This window comes from Pogonomyrmex barbatus, unplaced genomic scaffold, assembly GCF_055798465.1.
Source record: "Pogonomyrmex barbatus isolate J1 unplaced genomic scaffold, ASM5579846v1 scaffold8, whole genome shotgun sequence".
Taxonomy (NCBI): Eukaryota; Metazoa; Arthropoda; class Insecta; order Hymenoptera; family Formicidae; genus Pogonomyrmex; species Pogonomyrmex barbatus.
Window position 1 is genome coordinate 9596158 of NW_028297182.1, and position 12618 is coordinate 9608775.

Genomic DNA, 12618 nt, shown 5'->3' on the forward strand with positions numbered 1-12618 from the left:
CCAGAATTGTCTTTGTCCTTCTCCCGCAATCAGGATGATGAAATTCAAGATCTACCGTACGTCACACAGTCTAATATCTGAGATATAATTTTCTTGACGCAGCGCAGAATATTAGTTTTTGATTCGAGATTCTTGTCTTCGACGCCGGAAAAATTTCAGTCTTTAAATGTTCAGCCTCTTCCGCATTGAACACAGTATAAATTCTATGTCTCTTTTGTAAAAAAAAAAAAACTTATCATATTACTTTTTTAAAACTAAAAAAATCAATTCGGGATAAGCCTCTTGTCATTGTAGGAAAAACTTCCTTATCGTAGAATAAAATTGCTTATCTTCCCTTAAAAGATATTTTTTTTTTTTACAATCCTTTTTGTTTCTTTTGCAATCCTTTTCCTCCTCAGTGAAGGAAAACTTCCACTTTGGAAACAGGTCCCTTGAAAAATTTCTGAGATTTCTTTTTCGAAATTTTGCCTCTTGCGCCCTCAAGAAAGCTCAACACTTTTTCACCTTCGAGGAAGGTTGTCGGCCACTCGGAATCGAAGTACGTCTTCTTTTATGTCCGGATCCCGATTCCTGACCGATTCGAGAGACCGGGGATGAAAAACGCGCGCACGCCGTCACCGCCGGGAACGCTCTGCCGTGACTCGCGTTATCGTCATCACCGTCGCGCGCTTGCCTCCTCCTCCTCCTCCTCCTCCTCCGCCACCTCCTTCGCTTCGGAACTGTACTTTGACACCGACGTCGCGACGTCGTTGCGGCACCGACTGAGCGGGATCGACGCTATTTCGTCGGCTTTATTGTCCGCCGGCAGCGCGTGGCGTAACGCCTCCGCCACTCGCGCCCTTTGACCCCAGAAGGAGGAGTGAAACGGAAGAAGCTGCGTTATCTCTCCCTCGTATGCAAATCGCTTCCCAGGAATTTTTATCGTGAAATTTTTATCCCTGTCCCGCGATAAAAAGCCGATGCTTTTCCTGGTAATTAAATCAATTCTTTGCACGAGAATTTGTTAATACGACGTGATAACGACATGCGTCGTAGGATGGGAAATTGGCTGATTAAGCCTAGAATGCACGTGATTCGAAATAGATTAACATTTCAAAAGGAGATCTATATATATTTATAATTATATAATATATTTATAATTGCTGTGATATCGTATACTATTGTACGATACGTATATAAGTGTTAACGTGATCGGATTATGCAACCTCGTGGATTGAAAACCTTTTTAAATCGGAAAATAATCTTTACATTAAAGGTCATTAATAAAAACCAATGCTCCACAAGTCCTTCGATTTTTCCTATACCTATATGAAAGCTAAAATAAAGTAAAATAAAATTAATTCTCTCAAACGAATTTTTAATTACCTTTTAAGCACACAATGCACAATAAATTTATAATAAATTACATTAATCTCTTGATTTAGGTAACAAAGTAAATTATATTTTTTCAAATTATAATTATTTTTCATTGTAAATTTGGTCGCATATTTTTTTCTTATTCTCACGTCTCCTTCTTTTAATTCTGAGTCATTTGTTAATGTAAATTTGAATACAAAAGATCTAATGGTTTTGTTTGCCTGTCTTCTCTGTCGGTCATAATTTGAAGATGTATCAATGTCTTTAGATGTCTAACTTGCATTACTGGACCAAAACATCTCTTAAGTCCATTCGAAGTTCGTTGTAATGGAACTTGACGGTATGATGATATTGTCATAGTGGCCTTGTTGCGTGACAAACATGTTATGCTTCCAATGGCGTTTACCAGTTGCAATCTTTTCAAAAAACATGGCACAGAGTGAAAGAGAGGGAGAGAGATTGAAGAGAAAAAGGTAATCTCGCCTTATAAAAAATCAGAAAAAGTGAGTGAGTGAGAGAGAGAGAGAGAGAGAGAGAGAGAGAGAGAGAGAAAGAGCGAGAGAGAGGAACAGATCACGAAAGTTTGTTCCATTTTGCAGAAGCAAAGGACGCAGAGCGAGAGCTAGCATATCTCCACTTTTTTGCTTAATTGTGACTTAATTTCCGTAGAATGTATGGCTGAAAAGCTCTTTATAAAAAAGCTCTTTCATCAGCTTAAACCACATTATCATGATCTAAAATTGGAAAAAGGACGCCAATATTACAAAATAATTAAATTATTTATTAATAAAGTATCAAAAAATCATTCATTAGAAAAAAATCTTGCTGATAATTTTTTTCAAAGGCAGCTATCTCAACCCAAAGCCAAAAGTTAAAAATAACAAAAATAAACAAAAAAAATCGATTAAATTATTTTACGGAATAATTATAATTTAACATTTTGTATAATTTTATTGAAAATTTATAACTATGTCATATTATTTATGTCATATTATTAGCTTGAAATACGTTTTATTAATATTGCACATTGTTTCGTATGTGGTATTGACATTTTTAAAATTTCTGTGACAATTTTAATCCAATACCATAGAACTTTAATAAAAAATGCATACGCATCACACATGAATTGAATTAACATTTGTTTTATATTCGAAACTAAGCCTTCGAAAAATGTGTTTATATAAACGTTTATACGTTTATTTAAAGTGATACGTATCTGATGCTGCTGGCGTGTAAATGGTATAAATTTTAATTCATTTCATGTTACGTGCGCGCGACAATAATACATTTTTGTCTCTTTTTTTTTTTTCTTCGTTTAAGCTCTCTCTCTCTCTCTCTCTGTATAATCGTTGCCCAGATGGAGATACCTGGTTGCCGCCTGCCTGTTTCCTTCGCAAACGCACTCTCTCGCGCCTCGTCTTCGTCACACACGTACCCTCCGATGTGCGTCTCTCCTTCCTCAACCGCACCGATGAGTCATTACAAGTTGGGTACAAAGTCCGTCGACGGTCCGCTCCTTGCCTCTCTACCGAGCTATTCTTCTCTCGCGCCGCTCTCGCGCGCGACTCGCCAATTCGATTACCTAAGAGATTCCTTTACGCGAATTAACCGGCGCGCTTTTGCGACACCGCTGCCGCTGCATTTCCCTTTAATCCGATCGCGGGTTATTTATTGTTTTTATCCCTGTCCCTGCCTCCCTGTAATTTTCGTGCGCGACTCTGCACCGTGTAGTGCACAGCTCGTTAAGGCATAATTAACGACTCAATTGCCACTCTCCGGGTTGGTCGAACTTTGCCCGCCACGCAACACGCGCGTGTTCACCAGGAATCACGATTTCACCGCTGCGATCTTGTTGGGCCGCCCGCCAATTTCGTTTTTTAAAGGAGTCCCTCCTGGAACATTCGCCTAACGTCTCCTGGAGACGCCTGCTCGGTTGAGTTCTAATCTCAAATTTTTGTTATCTAGATCACCTTGCTCACCACCTTGGTCATCATTTGTCAGAAATAGTCAGAAATAGCTTTTTATTGGAAAATCTTTTTAAATATTTCTTTCTGAAGAATTTGTATCTCTAGAGCACTAAACTTTTAGGACGATCGCTTTGAGAAATCCATCTGATTTTTTTTTTTTTATCAGAATTCTTTTTGATTCTTGAATTTTTTATCAAAGATTTCATCTGTCGGAAACTACATTGACTTTTTTCTCTTTAATGCTAATATATTTTAAAATATCTTTTTAAAGGAGTTTTTTTTTTTTTCAAAGAATTGATTTTTTTCAGAAGAATCACTTTTTTCAGAATAAATCCTTGAAAATAGCAGAGATGGAAATCTTATTGGTAATCTCTTTGTTCAAGATCGAACTATAGCCATCTTATCAGATGGCTCACTGACTTTTCTAGTGTTATTTTTTTTTTTTTTCGGGGGGAAAAGAGATTCTGAGAGAGAACATTCTCTTCAAGAATATTCTCGCTCGTACTAGAAGATTTAGAGAAAAGTCCTCCTCGACTGTTCGACTGCACGTATCAATTCTCTGCTTTTGCAAAATGTCTCTCCTCCTCTTAAGGAGGATCTTCGTAAGAGTCTTCTTCTTGTAGAATCAGAGCTCTTAGAGCATTCGCTTCAAAGCGAGCACGACATACTCTACGGAACAGTAGTCTCTTTCCTCGAGAGCTCTATTTTACCAAGAGACCCGTTGGAATCCTTCGGCATCTCTCGGCGGAGCCGAGACGATTCTTCCTCCACGAAGTGGATCGACTTTCCCCGCGAGAATCTACTCGGTGGCGATCTTTCGACTCGGTGATCCCGTGATGACCTTGACGATGCGCTCTCTCGGCGAGCCGAGGTGCGGCGGGCAGGGCTCCTCTTCGTGGTCGCGTGTCTCGAGCTCGCGATACCCCCCCCGCGCGTGCGTGGCGGTGATGCGTGATCGCGGGTAAGCGTGCGTGCGTGAACGTGAACACGAGCTCTCCATTGATAAACAAAGGGCGGTCGGTGATGAGGAAGACGCGATGGTGCCACTCGGTATATATCAGGAACGCCGATGGCGACTGGAGGAGGTTCCCGCTGGCATCGGCAGTTCACGTTGTTCCTCCACCGGTGAGGGAGAGACCTCAGTGCCACCTCAGTGGTGAGGGTAACGACGAGAGCGAGAAGGGAGGGAAAAACGACGTATGCCAGCGGGAGGGAGTAAACAGAGCCAAGCGTTGTACCCCTCTTACCCCCCCCCCGCCCCTCACCCCTCCCCCACCCCCGATGATCCATCCCCGCTCTCGCCACGTCGATGCGCTCGTCGAAAACAAGTTGGCCGCTCTCTTGGCGCGTGATAGGTCGATGTAGACGCGAACGTGTCGGACGTTTCGCGGAGAACGTAGGGACTAGAATCGATTTTGGTGGTGGGCAAACAGCTGAACGCTACGACCGTGCATACAGCTGTGCGTGGCGCGAGACTCGGTTAATTTTCTGTATAACAGAAAATTCTGATGTTCGAAAACTAATAATGACCCCTGCCTATCGTCAAGGCCTTAATAAGTTCTTAGAATAACAGAGAGAGATAACATTTTATAATTCTATGCGAAAATATAATAATTCTGCAATAAAATTTTGAAGCAGACAACAATATAACTCGTCGTCAGAGTTTAGCAATAAATATTTACGCCATAAGTTTATTAATAATAACTTAATAATATAGTATAGAGAGAAATTTAATATTCTCACATCGAAATTAAGAGAAAACGTTAATTATATTAAATACTGACTAAATAATCTATGAAGAATTTCAAATCGTACGAGCTATATGATAATTTTGTAATACATTGAGGGTTAATAATGATTTGAAATCTTGACTTGCTCTTCATTATTATACAAATTAAATATTCATTACGTGTCAGGAATATAACGAGTAAGCCTATATATAATTTCACCTCTTAGTCTATTAACATTTCAATTGATATGTCTTTCTATTGCATATATATATATATATCTCATGTTATCCTAAAGAATCTTCAACGTTTACTAAGAGAAACGATAGTATTTTCTGAGAATAATTGCAAGTAATCTCCAACGAGCTCGATTGACTTCGCTACAACATTTAAACAAAGTTCTCGTTTTCAGCATCAGATCGAGGCTATACTTTCACGAAGCCAGCTCGAGCGGTGCAGCTGCGCTGCGTTGTTTTATTCTACTAACTCTAAATTTATCACCGAGAAGAAAGATTAGAGAGAGAAAAATAGATGGAGAGCGAGCGAGCGAGAGAGAGAGAGAGAGAGAGACAAACAGAGAGAGAGAGAGAGAGAGAGAGAGAGAGAGAGAGAGAGAGAGAGAGAGAGAGAGAGAGAGAGAGATTGACGGGATAACTTAGAGGAGGGAACGGAAATATCCCCACCATCCCTGTTGTCTTTTCCTCCCCTCAGGACCAAATCCGTTCGTCTGTTCTTCCTTCTTTCTCCTTAGTCGCTCGCGTTTCTTGCACGCTGCACCGCTGCACAGGGACGATGTTGCAGCTGCGCGACTTCCGAATTACGTATGCATCTGCTCCGAATGCACACGCGAATACGCGGAACCGACATGCTCTTTTTCCCAGAATGATGAATGGAAAATCCGATTTTATTTATCCGGAAATTGGGGGTCCGTCTGCCGTTTCGTGTCGAAATGGATTTCGGAGCGTGCAAAATTGGTTTTGTTTCGAGAGCGATTGAAATGGAAAACCCGCACCCCGTGCTGAAGATTATTTCGTTTTATCCCCTTTATTCATTAGAGAGAGAGAGAGAGAGAGAGAGAGAGAGAGAGAGAGAGAGAACATAGCTATCTTCTTTTTTTATTTCATTTGTTGTAAAAGGGAAAAACACATAATACTACAATACATAAAATAAAATCACAATAATAAAAGAAATCTAGAATATCCTTTATAAAAGAAGGAAGCTACATCTCGCTTTTGAAATTATTTAGCTCTTAACATAGCGTCATTTATATCTCTCATAAAAATGTTTATGAATGTTTACAAATATTTTAACTAAATATTTTTAGAGAAATGTTTCATTACTACTATAAATTTTAGTTACATACATTCTGATAAAGTCGTTGTTTTCGGACGGATGTCATATGTTATCTTATCAATGTGATTTGTTGAAGGCACATTTTGTTAATTAATTTTCGCTGCTCTGTCTGCTTTTCTCTCTTAGCTTTTCTCTATGTTAGTGTCGATCCACAATAAGTATTTAATCTTTAAGCCGTGAGAAATTGACCAATCATAGTCGATTATTCTTTTCATATTCGATTATAATTGGTCAATTTCTTACTTCTTAAAGTTTAAGTCACCTATTGTGGACCGACACTTAAATATTTAATATTCGTATAAAATTTAAACAACAAAGACAAGATATGTACTTTTCCTGAAGATATTTTTAATGTTTGTGGAAAGTTAAATTACCGGAAGCGTATTTCAGCTTTGTATAGCAAGATTAATTAATGAGTTATGAGAAGTTTGAGCCTTGTGCTTTAACCTTGTGCTACTTTAAGGGACAGCGAAGAAGAAGCGTTCCTTAATCTCTTTCCAGCCAAGGATCTGTAGCTATCGTAAGCCGAATGATCGTTCCTCGGGAACGAGGCAATCCGCTGGTGGAAAAACGGAAAAAGGATAGATAACTTCGCACAAAGCAACTCGCCCCTCTCCCTCTCTCCCCCCCCGCTCCTTCCTCTCTCGGCCACTCAGTTTTTCTGTTCTCTTTCTTTGTCCGCCAGTTTCAGGCGCCGCGGGATGATATTTTACGAGCTTTAATTTGGGCCACAGCTGCCAGCAATATCTCTTTGCACTGTCAATGCTCCAACGTGCTTGAAAATATAACGTAAAGTGCGAAATTTACGCGAATGGGTGAGATGCGTTTAGGAACGAACACTTAACAGAACAAATACTTAACAAACGAGAATAGATAGCGAGAGGAATAATGTAAACAAATATTTTTTGTAAACTTAAGAGATGTACAATAACTATTATCATTAATAATAATGACAAGAAAATTTTTTATAAAGATAAGAGATGAGAAAATAATAAATTTTATCAAGAATATAAATAATAAAAGGAGTACGTTTTTTTAAGATAAAAGTAAATAAACATAATTAAACTATTAAACGATAATTCTCGTTATAATTTGGATAGTTATTTAATTTTCTAACGAATTTAGGAAAAAAAACGCAGATATTTTTCTTAGGCAGAATAAATAGTAATTTTGTATTATAAAATTAAGTATTTTATACCTTTATTAATGTTTTAATTAATTTAATTTGGGAATCATCATTTAGAAAGATTGTACTCGGAACAGTAATTGAACGATGCAACGATCAACAATTTAATCACGCTTCCGCGCTCGTTGATGATTAATGACTCGTTAGTAATTAATTCTCATCGGGGCAGTCGGGGTGATTTCTGTGAACGAGCTAAAGAGAAAGAAACAGAATGCGAGATATTATTTAGCTCAGAGATCGCAACGGATGCGGAGGGTTCAATAGGGAGATCATTACGTTGACCTCACATTCGATATCGGTTGCTTCGATCCAGTTAGAAGAAGTATTTTGTATATAAATCGCAATTTATTTCAGTTCACCGCGCACTTTGCCCCTAAATAGCCGATTTTAAGAAACTAAATAAGAGATAATGAGATGTAATTTGACTTCGATTTAAACGGGTTTAACTAATTAAACCGCAATTTAAATTTTCAAGCCTCAGATATTTTTCACATTTTTGTAATAATTATTAATTTTTAAATCTATAAAATGCGATGGTGGAGCGCATTTTTCTCGAGATTTACTCCTACGATGAACTTCTATTTTATATTAAAATTAAGTATATATTTATTCTAATGTATATATATATATAGATGTACATGCATCTACATTTAAAACTTCATAGTTTTAATTCGATAGAATATCCTGTTTAAACATTATTATAATTGTAGACTTATATTAAAGAGCTAATGATTTCGAGGAGTTGATAAATTAAGCTATTATTATTGAAAATATAAAGATGTAAGAGGTTATAAATAATTTTTATGTAGATTAATCAATTACCTGTTATCACGAATTTCTTCTCGAGTTCTCAAATTTGAATAATAACGTTTTCCCAGAGTCTATTGTATGGAACGAACGTGACGTACTTTCGTGAATTTCAAGGCTACTTGATAGCACGTATTTTTTTCTCGCGTCGAAAGAGGCACGTGACGTCCAGACAACTGACTTCGCACGACGAAGACGACGACGATGTATGGTTGCCTTTGGGGACCCCCTCTGCCCTAAGACTCTCTTTCAGTCCATCCTTGTCTTTCGTGCCCCTTCCGAGAGGAGTTACGTTTCGCTTCCTCCCTTCCCCGAGGAAAGGTCCCCCCCACCACCATTTTCTCCGAGGGGGAATAAAGCCCCCTCGATAAGCAATCATAGGTAGTGATGGCACTTCGACCTATTCAGATACTGGCGAACAACAGCGTAAATATGCTCTTTATTTCCAAGATCTCTAACTACCAAGATCAAATTAAACTTCTATCGTAATTTCTTTTTCATGTTATTTTTATTTCGCTTAATTTCTATTTCATTGTCGAATAAACATCTGTCAAAATTGAATACTTAAAGAGAGTTTTTTTGATAAGATTAAACTTTTTTTATATCATTTTCTCCAATACTTATTTGAATTTAGTTTTTTTTTTTTTTTATAAACATAAATTACATGATTAACAAAATTAAATCTAAAAGATTCTATTTACGTATGTACAATTTAATTCTTTACATTCTGAAATTTTTCAGAAAGTAAATAATATTATTTTATTAGGTAACAATATTACATCTTACGATTGCATTTTCTTAAATTAAAAAAAATTAATTTCGCGTAAACAATAAAGCGACATTATTGTTTGCACCCTAATCGTTTGGGTGATAACAGGAACTGGAATAATGTGAAAATTTTTATAGGGATTCGGTGCCATCACTACATTGGGGGATTTCCTACGCGAAAGGGCCGTATCGATTATATCGCGCGCCTTGCTACGTAACTCGCGCTATTGCGTGAATTCACGCACGCAGTCAACGCACGCGTGTGGATTAATCGCAGGAAAAGGACGCAGGTGACTGTTAACCAAGGGTGGTAGAAATGTAGATATTATCACAGAAGAAGAAGAAGAAAAAGCGTTCGAAAAAGATTTAAAAGAGCGAGAGAGAAACAAGCTATAAATTTCTATCTACGATGTTAATGTTTTACCGTCGACCTTCCATGAGTTCAGATTTTCGTTATCTAATTACATTAAAATACTAATTATTAATTAGCTGCGAAGTTAAGTATTCATAAATAATACGATAATAATCATATCATACGTAAAGAAAACAAAATATGGTATAAAATAATACGATTTACAATGATTATTATTGTTATGGACATAATTAGTGCGATATGATGAACGTATTTATTAGTGCAATAACGTATCATTTTCTATGCATATTCTCGGTACAAAACTGTTTAATTTCTGCGTATGTACGTAATAAGATTCGAAACATTAACATTTACGAAATAATCGAATATTCAATCGTATCGATAAATAATTCTCACTGCGAAATAACAGAACAAAGAATGTAAATTTAAATACAATGACAGAGATTTATCGTGTACACATTTATTGTACGCGACAAAGCGTATTAGTTCCGCGTTACAAGTACACGTTGCTTTAGTTTACACGAAAGTGTTTAAATTAAATCCCTGCTAGAGAGAATAAAATTCACCCACCGCGTAATGGAGGTATAATTCCATAATAAGCTAAATAAAAACGCTTTCGAATTTGCTTTCGCGGACTGTAAACAGAACGCGGATGTAAAATATGACACGGACAAATGGACGGGATGAAGTCCCTACGCATAGCATAATGGATTTATCAGGCAAGTCCTTACCTACGCAACCAGGTAACTTGGTAGTCTCGTTCCATTTGCCATTCCTACACTCGAGCGTCCTTTTTCTCTCCCTGCTGTCGGGAAACACGCTGCCCGACTTGCATAGGAATGTCCGCGAAGTCAATGTACCGTTCGACACGTAACTTCCGTTCGGCGCCGAGATCTCCGGACAGCCCAGCACTACAAGCATAAGTTCATTTCCACATTGTGTCTTTTCTAGTTGGAGCACCTTGCTCCAGTTTAAAATTATGATTATCGACATCGCTTCGCGCTCCCTTCAGAATTTCCATTGTTTCCGCCAAGACCGCCATGCAATTTCTACGGATAGTTTAAGCGGCGCGAGCTGGCGAGTTATTAAAAAGTTTTAATCACTGAAATAGTTAACAAAGTAGCTAATGACATTTCAAGAAACTTTTAAATTGACGGCAAAGCTCGAAAAAGCGGTCTCTCGGCCGTTGAAAATTTTGCGATTAAAATTAAACTTCACATTTCTTTCTGTAATATTTCTGATTTTCCGCAAGATGTCGCATCGTTTGTGAACGAGAAGAAAGAGAACTTTTATTAATTTCTTTTTATTATCGAGGAATAATTTCAGGTAATTGCAAAGTGATGATCTTAAACATTTTGCCGTTTAACCCTTTTCATTATAAATCTACTTTTGTATAAAAAAAAACTTCTTAAAATATAAATTTAATATCATCGATCGGATTCTTAAACATCAATCAACGAAATGTTAAATAATTACCCAATTCCAATTCCAGCAATTGTTGAATAATACTTTTTATTATCCAACAGTTGTTGGAATTTCAATAATTCTAATCTAAAGTGCTAATTTTATTCAAATAGCGTGATTAATTTATTTACGCTAGACCTGCTTTTGGCGGAGCACAAAAGTGGCATTGTTGACATTATTATTCCTGGGTTCATCGTCGCGTAAAGACGCGCGTGCTCGCGACACTTGTCTCGCACATTTCCGAGTAGCTCGGAGTTACTCTCTTCTTTTTGTTTTTTCTTCTTTTCGTTCTTTTCTTTTTTTTTTTTTTTTACCTTGGTACTGCAGCAGAAAGCCTCGGGCGTTGTAAAATCTCTCCGAAGCGACGAAGTCGAGGGTCAACACGTTCGAGTTGGACACGACTCGAGTACCCGCGGCGGTGCCGCAGAACTCGAAGAGAGTTCTGCCGTGGTCCCGCACTCTCACGATGTCCACGCAATTCCCACCCGCGTCTGGAGCTGCGAACATTTATTCGCCATTACCGCTTGAGATTTGTTTGCGGAACGCGGGTAAAATCGGGCCGCGCGTCGAGCGTTTATTTTTTTGGACGGCGATCGAAAACGCGCGGTTCCTTAATCGTTCGATCGTTATCACATGTGGCACATATGTGTACCCGGGGATGTTTCTGTTTGCGTAGTAAACTAGTTTTCCGTTAACAAATCGTTATTCATTCAACAGCTCGGTAGATGGGAGCCAAAGTGGATCGTTGAAACTCAACTGGCTGGCTTAAATAAGGATAAATTTCGAAAAAATATACAATGTCATTTCTAATGTTGCCAACCAACGTATACGTGTTTAGAAACTTTATTTTAAGTTTTATTGAGCCGCCGTTGTGTTTGGACCATAAATTATCGGAGTTGGCGACGAGGAAGAAACGAAAGAACTACCGGAAGACGGACCTCGTTTGTCACGAACGGTGAACACGCTTTTGGTTTTACCGCGAGCAATTCAATTTTTATCAATTTAACTTGTCGCACTCTCTCCGACGAAATGATGACCGGGGTTAAAAAGCAAACTTACCACGGATATCCAAGTCGTAAAAGGTCAGAATTATCCTCTGACCCGGAAACGTTCTGAAGGTCCACCCGCACGTTTCTCCGATGTAATATAGTGGGTAACCTGGAGTGTTGATGTAACCGCCTTCCCCGATCACCTTCACCTCTTGATTGCAGTATCGTCTAACCGCAGCTTCTGTAATCAACAAGAAAATTCTCCATGCGGTTTGGCGATACAGCAAATCTATTTATACATTTATGTGATATAGCGCGAACTAGTTTCACAAAAATTGTGTGTCGTGGAGGAACATTTCGATAAGCGGTAGATTTACATATCTCCTCCCGCGAAATAAAATAGTTTTTTTTATATGCATTCGGCATGTAAAACTAGTAAATCATAAAAATAAATCGTAAATCGTAGGGATTAAATTTTTCGTAAAAATTATTCGAGCAAATTCCGATTGTGTCGCGTGCGTTTAGTAAATCATGTTAATTCAACGCCACCCTCCAGATGCCCGTTCTCCAATTAAATCTCTCCTAGTTACAAATCATTGCTGACAGAGAGAGAGAGAGAGAGAGAGAC

General features: G+C 38.1%; 1 protein-coding gene and 1 long non-coding RNA gene across 4 annotated transcripts in view; both read right to left on the reverse strand.

The window, feature by feature from the left end:
- The window catches only part of LOC105424067 (uncharacterized), a 42705-nt gene that overhangs the window by 17655 nt on the left and 12432 nt on the right, over positions 1–12618 (reverse strand). For all 3 annotated transcript variants that reach the window (XM_089083718.1, XM_089083720.1, XM_089083719.1), the window contains exons 5-7: positions 12061–12231; positions 11316–11498; positions 10269–10448 (exon numbers count right to left, since the gene is read on the reverse strand). In XM_089083718.1, coding sequence (XP_088939844.1) covers positions 10269–10448; positions 11316–11498; positions 12061–12231 — 534 coding nt within the window. The remainder of the gene's footprint in view (positions 1–10268; positions 10449–11315; positions 11499–12060; positions 12232–12618) is intronic.
- Positions 365–4597, reverse strand: LOC105424066 (uncharacterized). Its single transcript, XR_016141025.1, has 2 exons — positions 2724–4597; positions 365–968 (listed from the first exon to the last, which is right to left on the reverse strand). It is a non-coding gene; the product is annotated as an uncharacterized LOC105424066 (long non-coding RNA).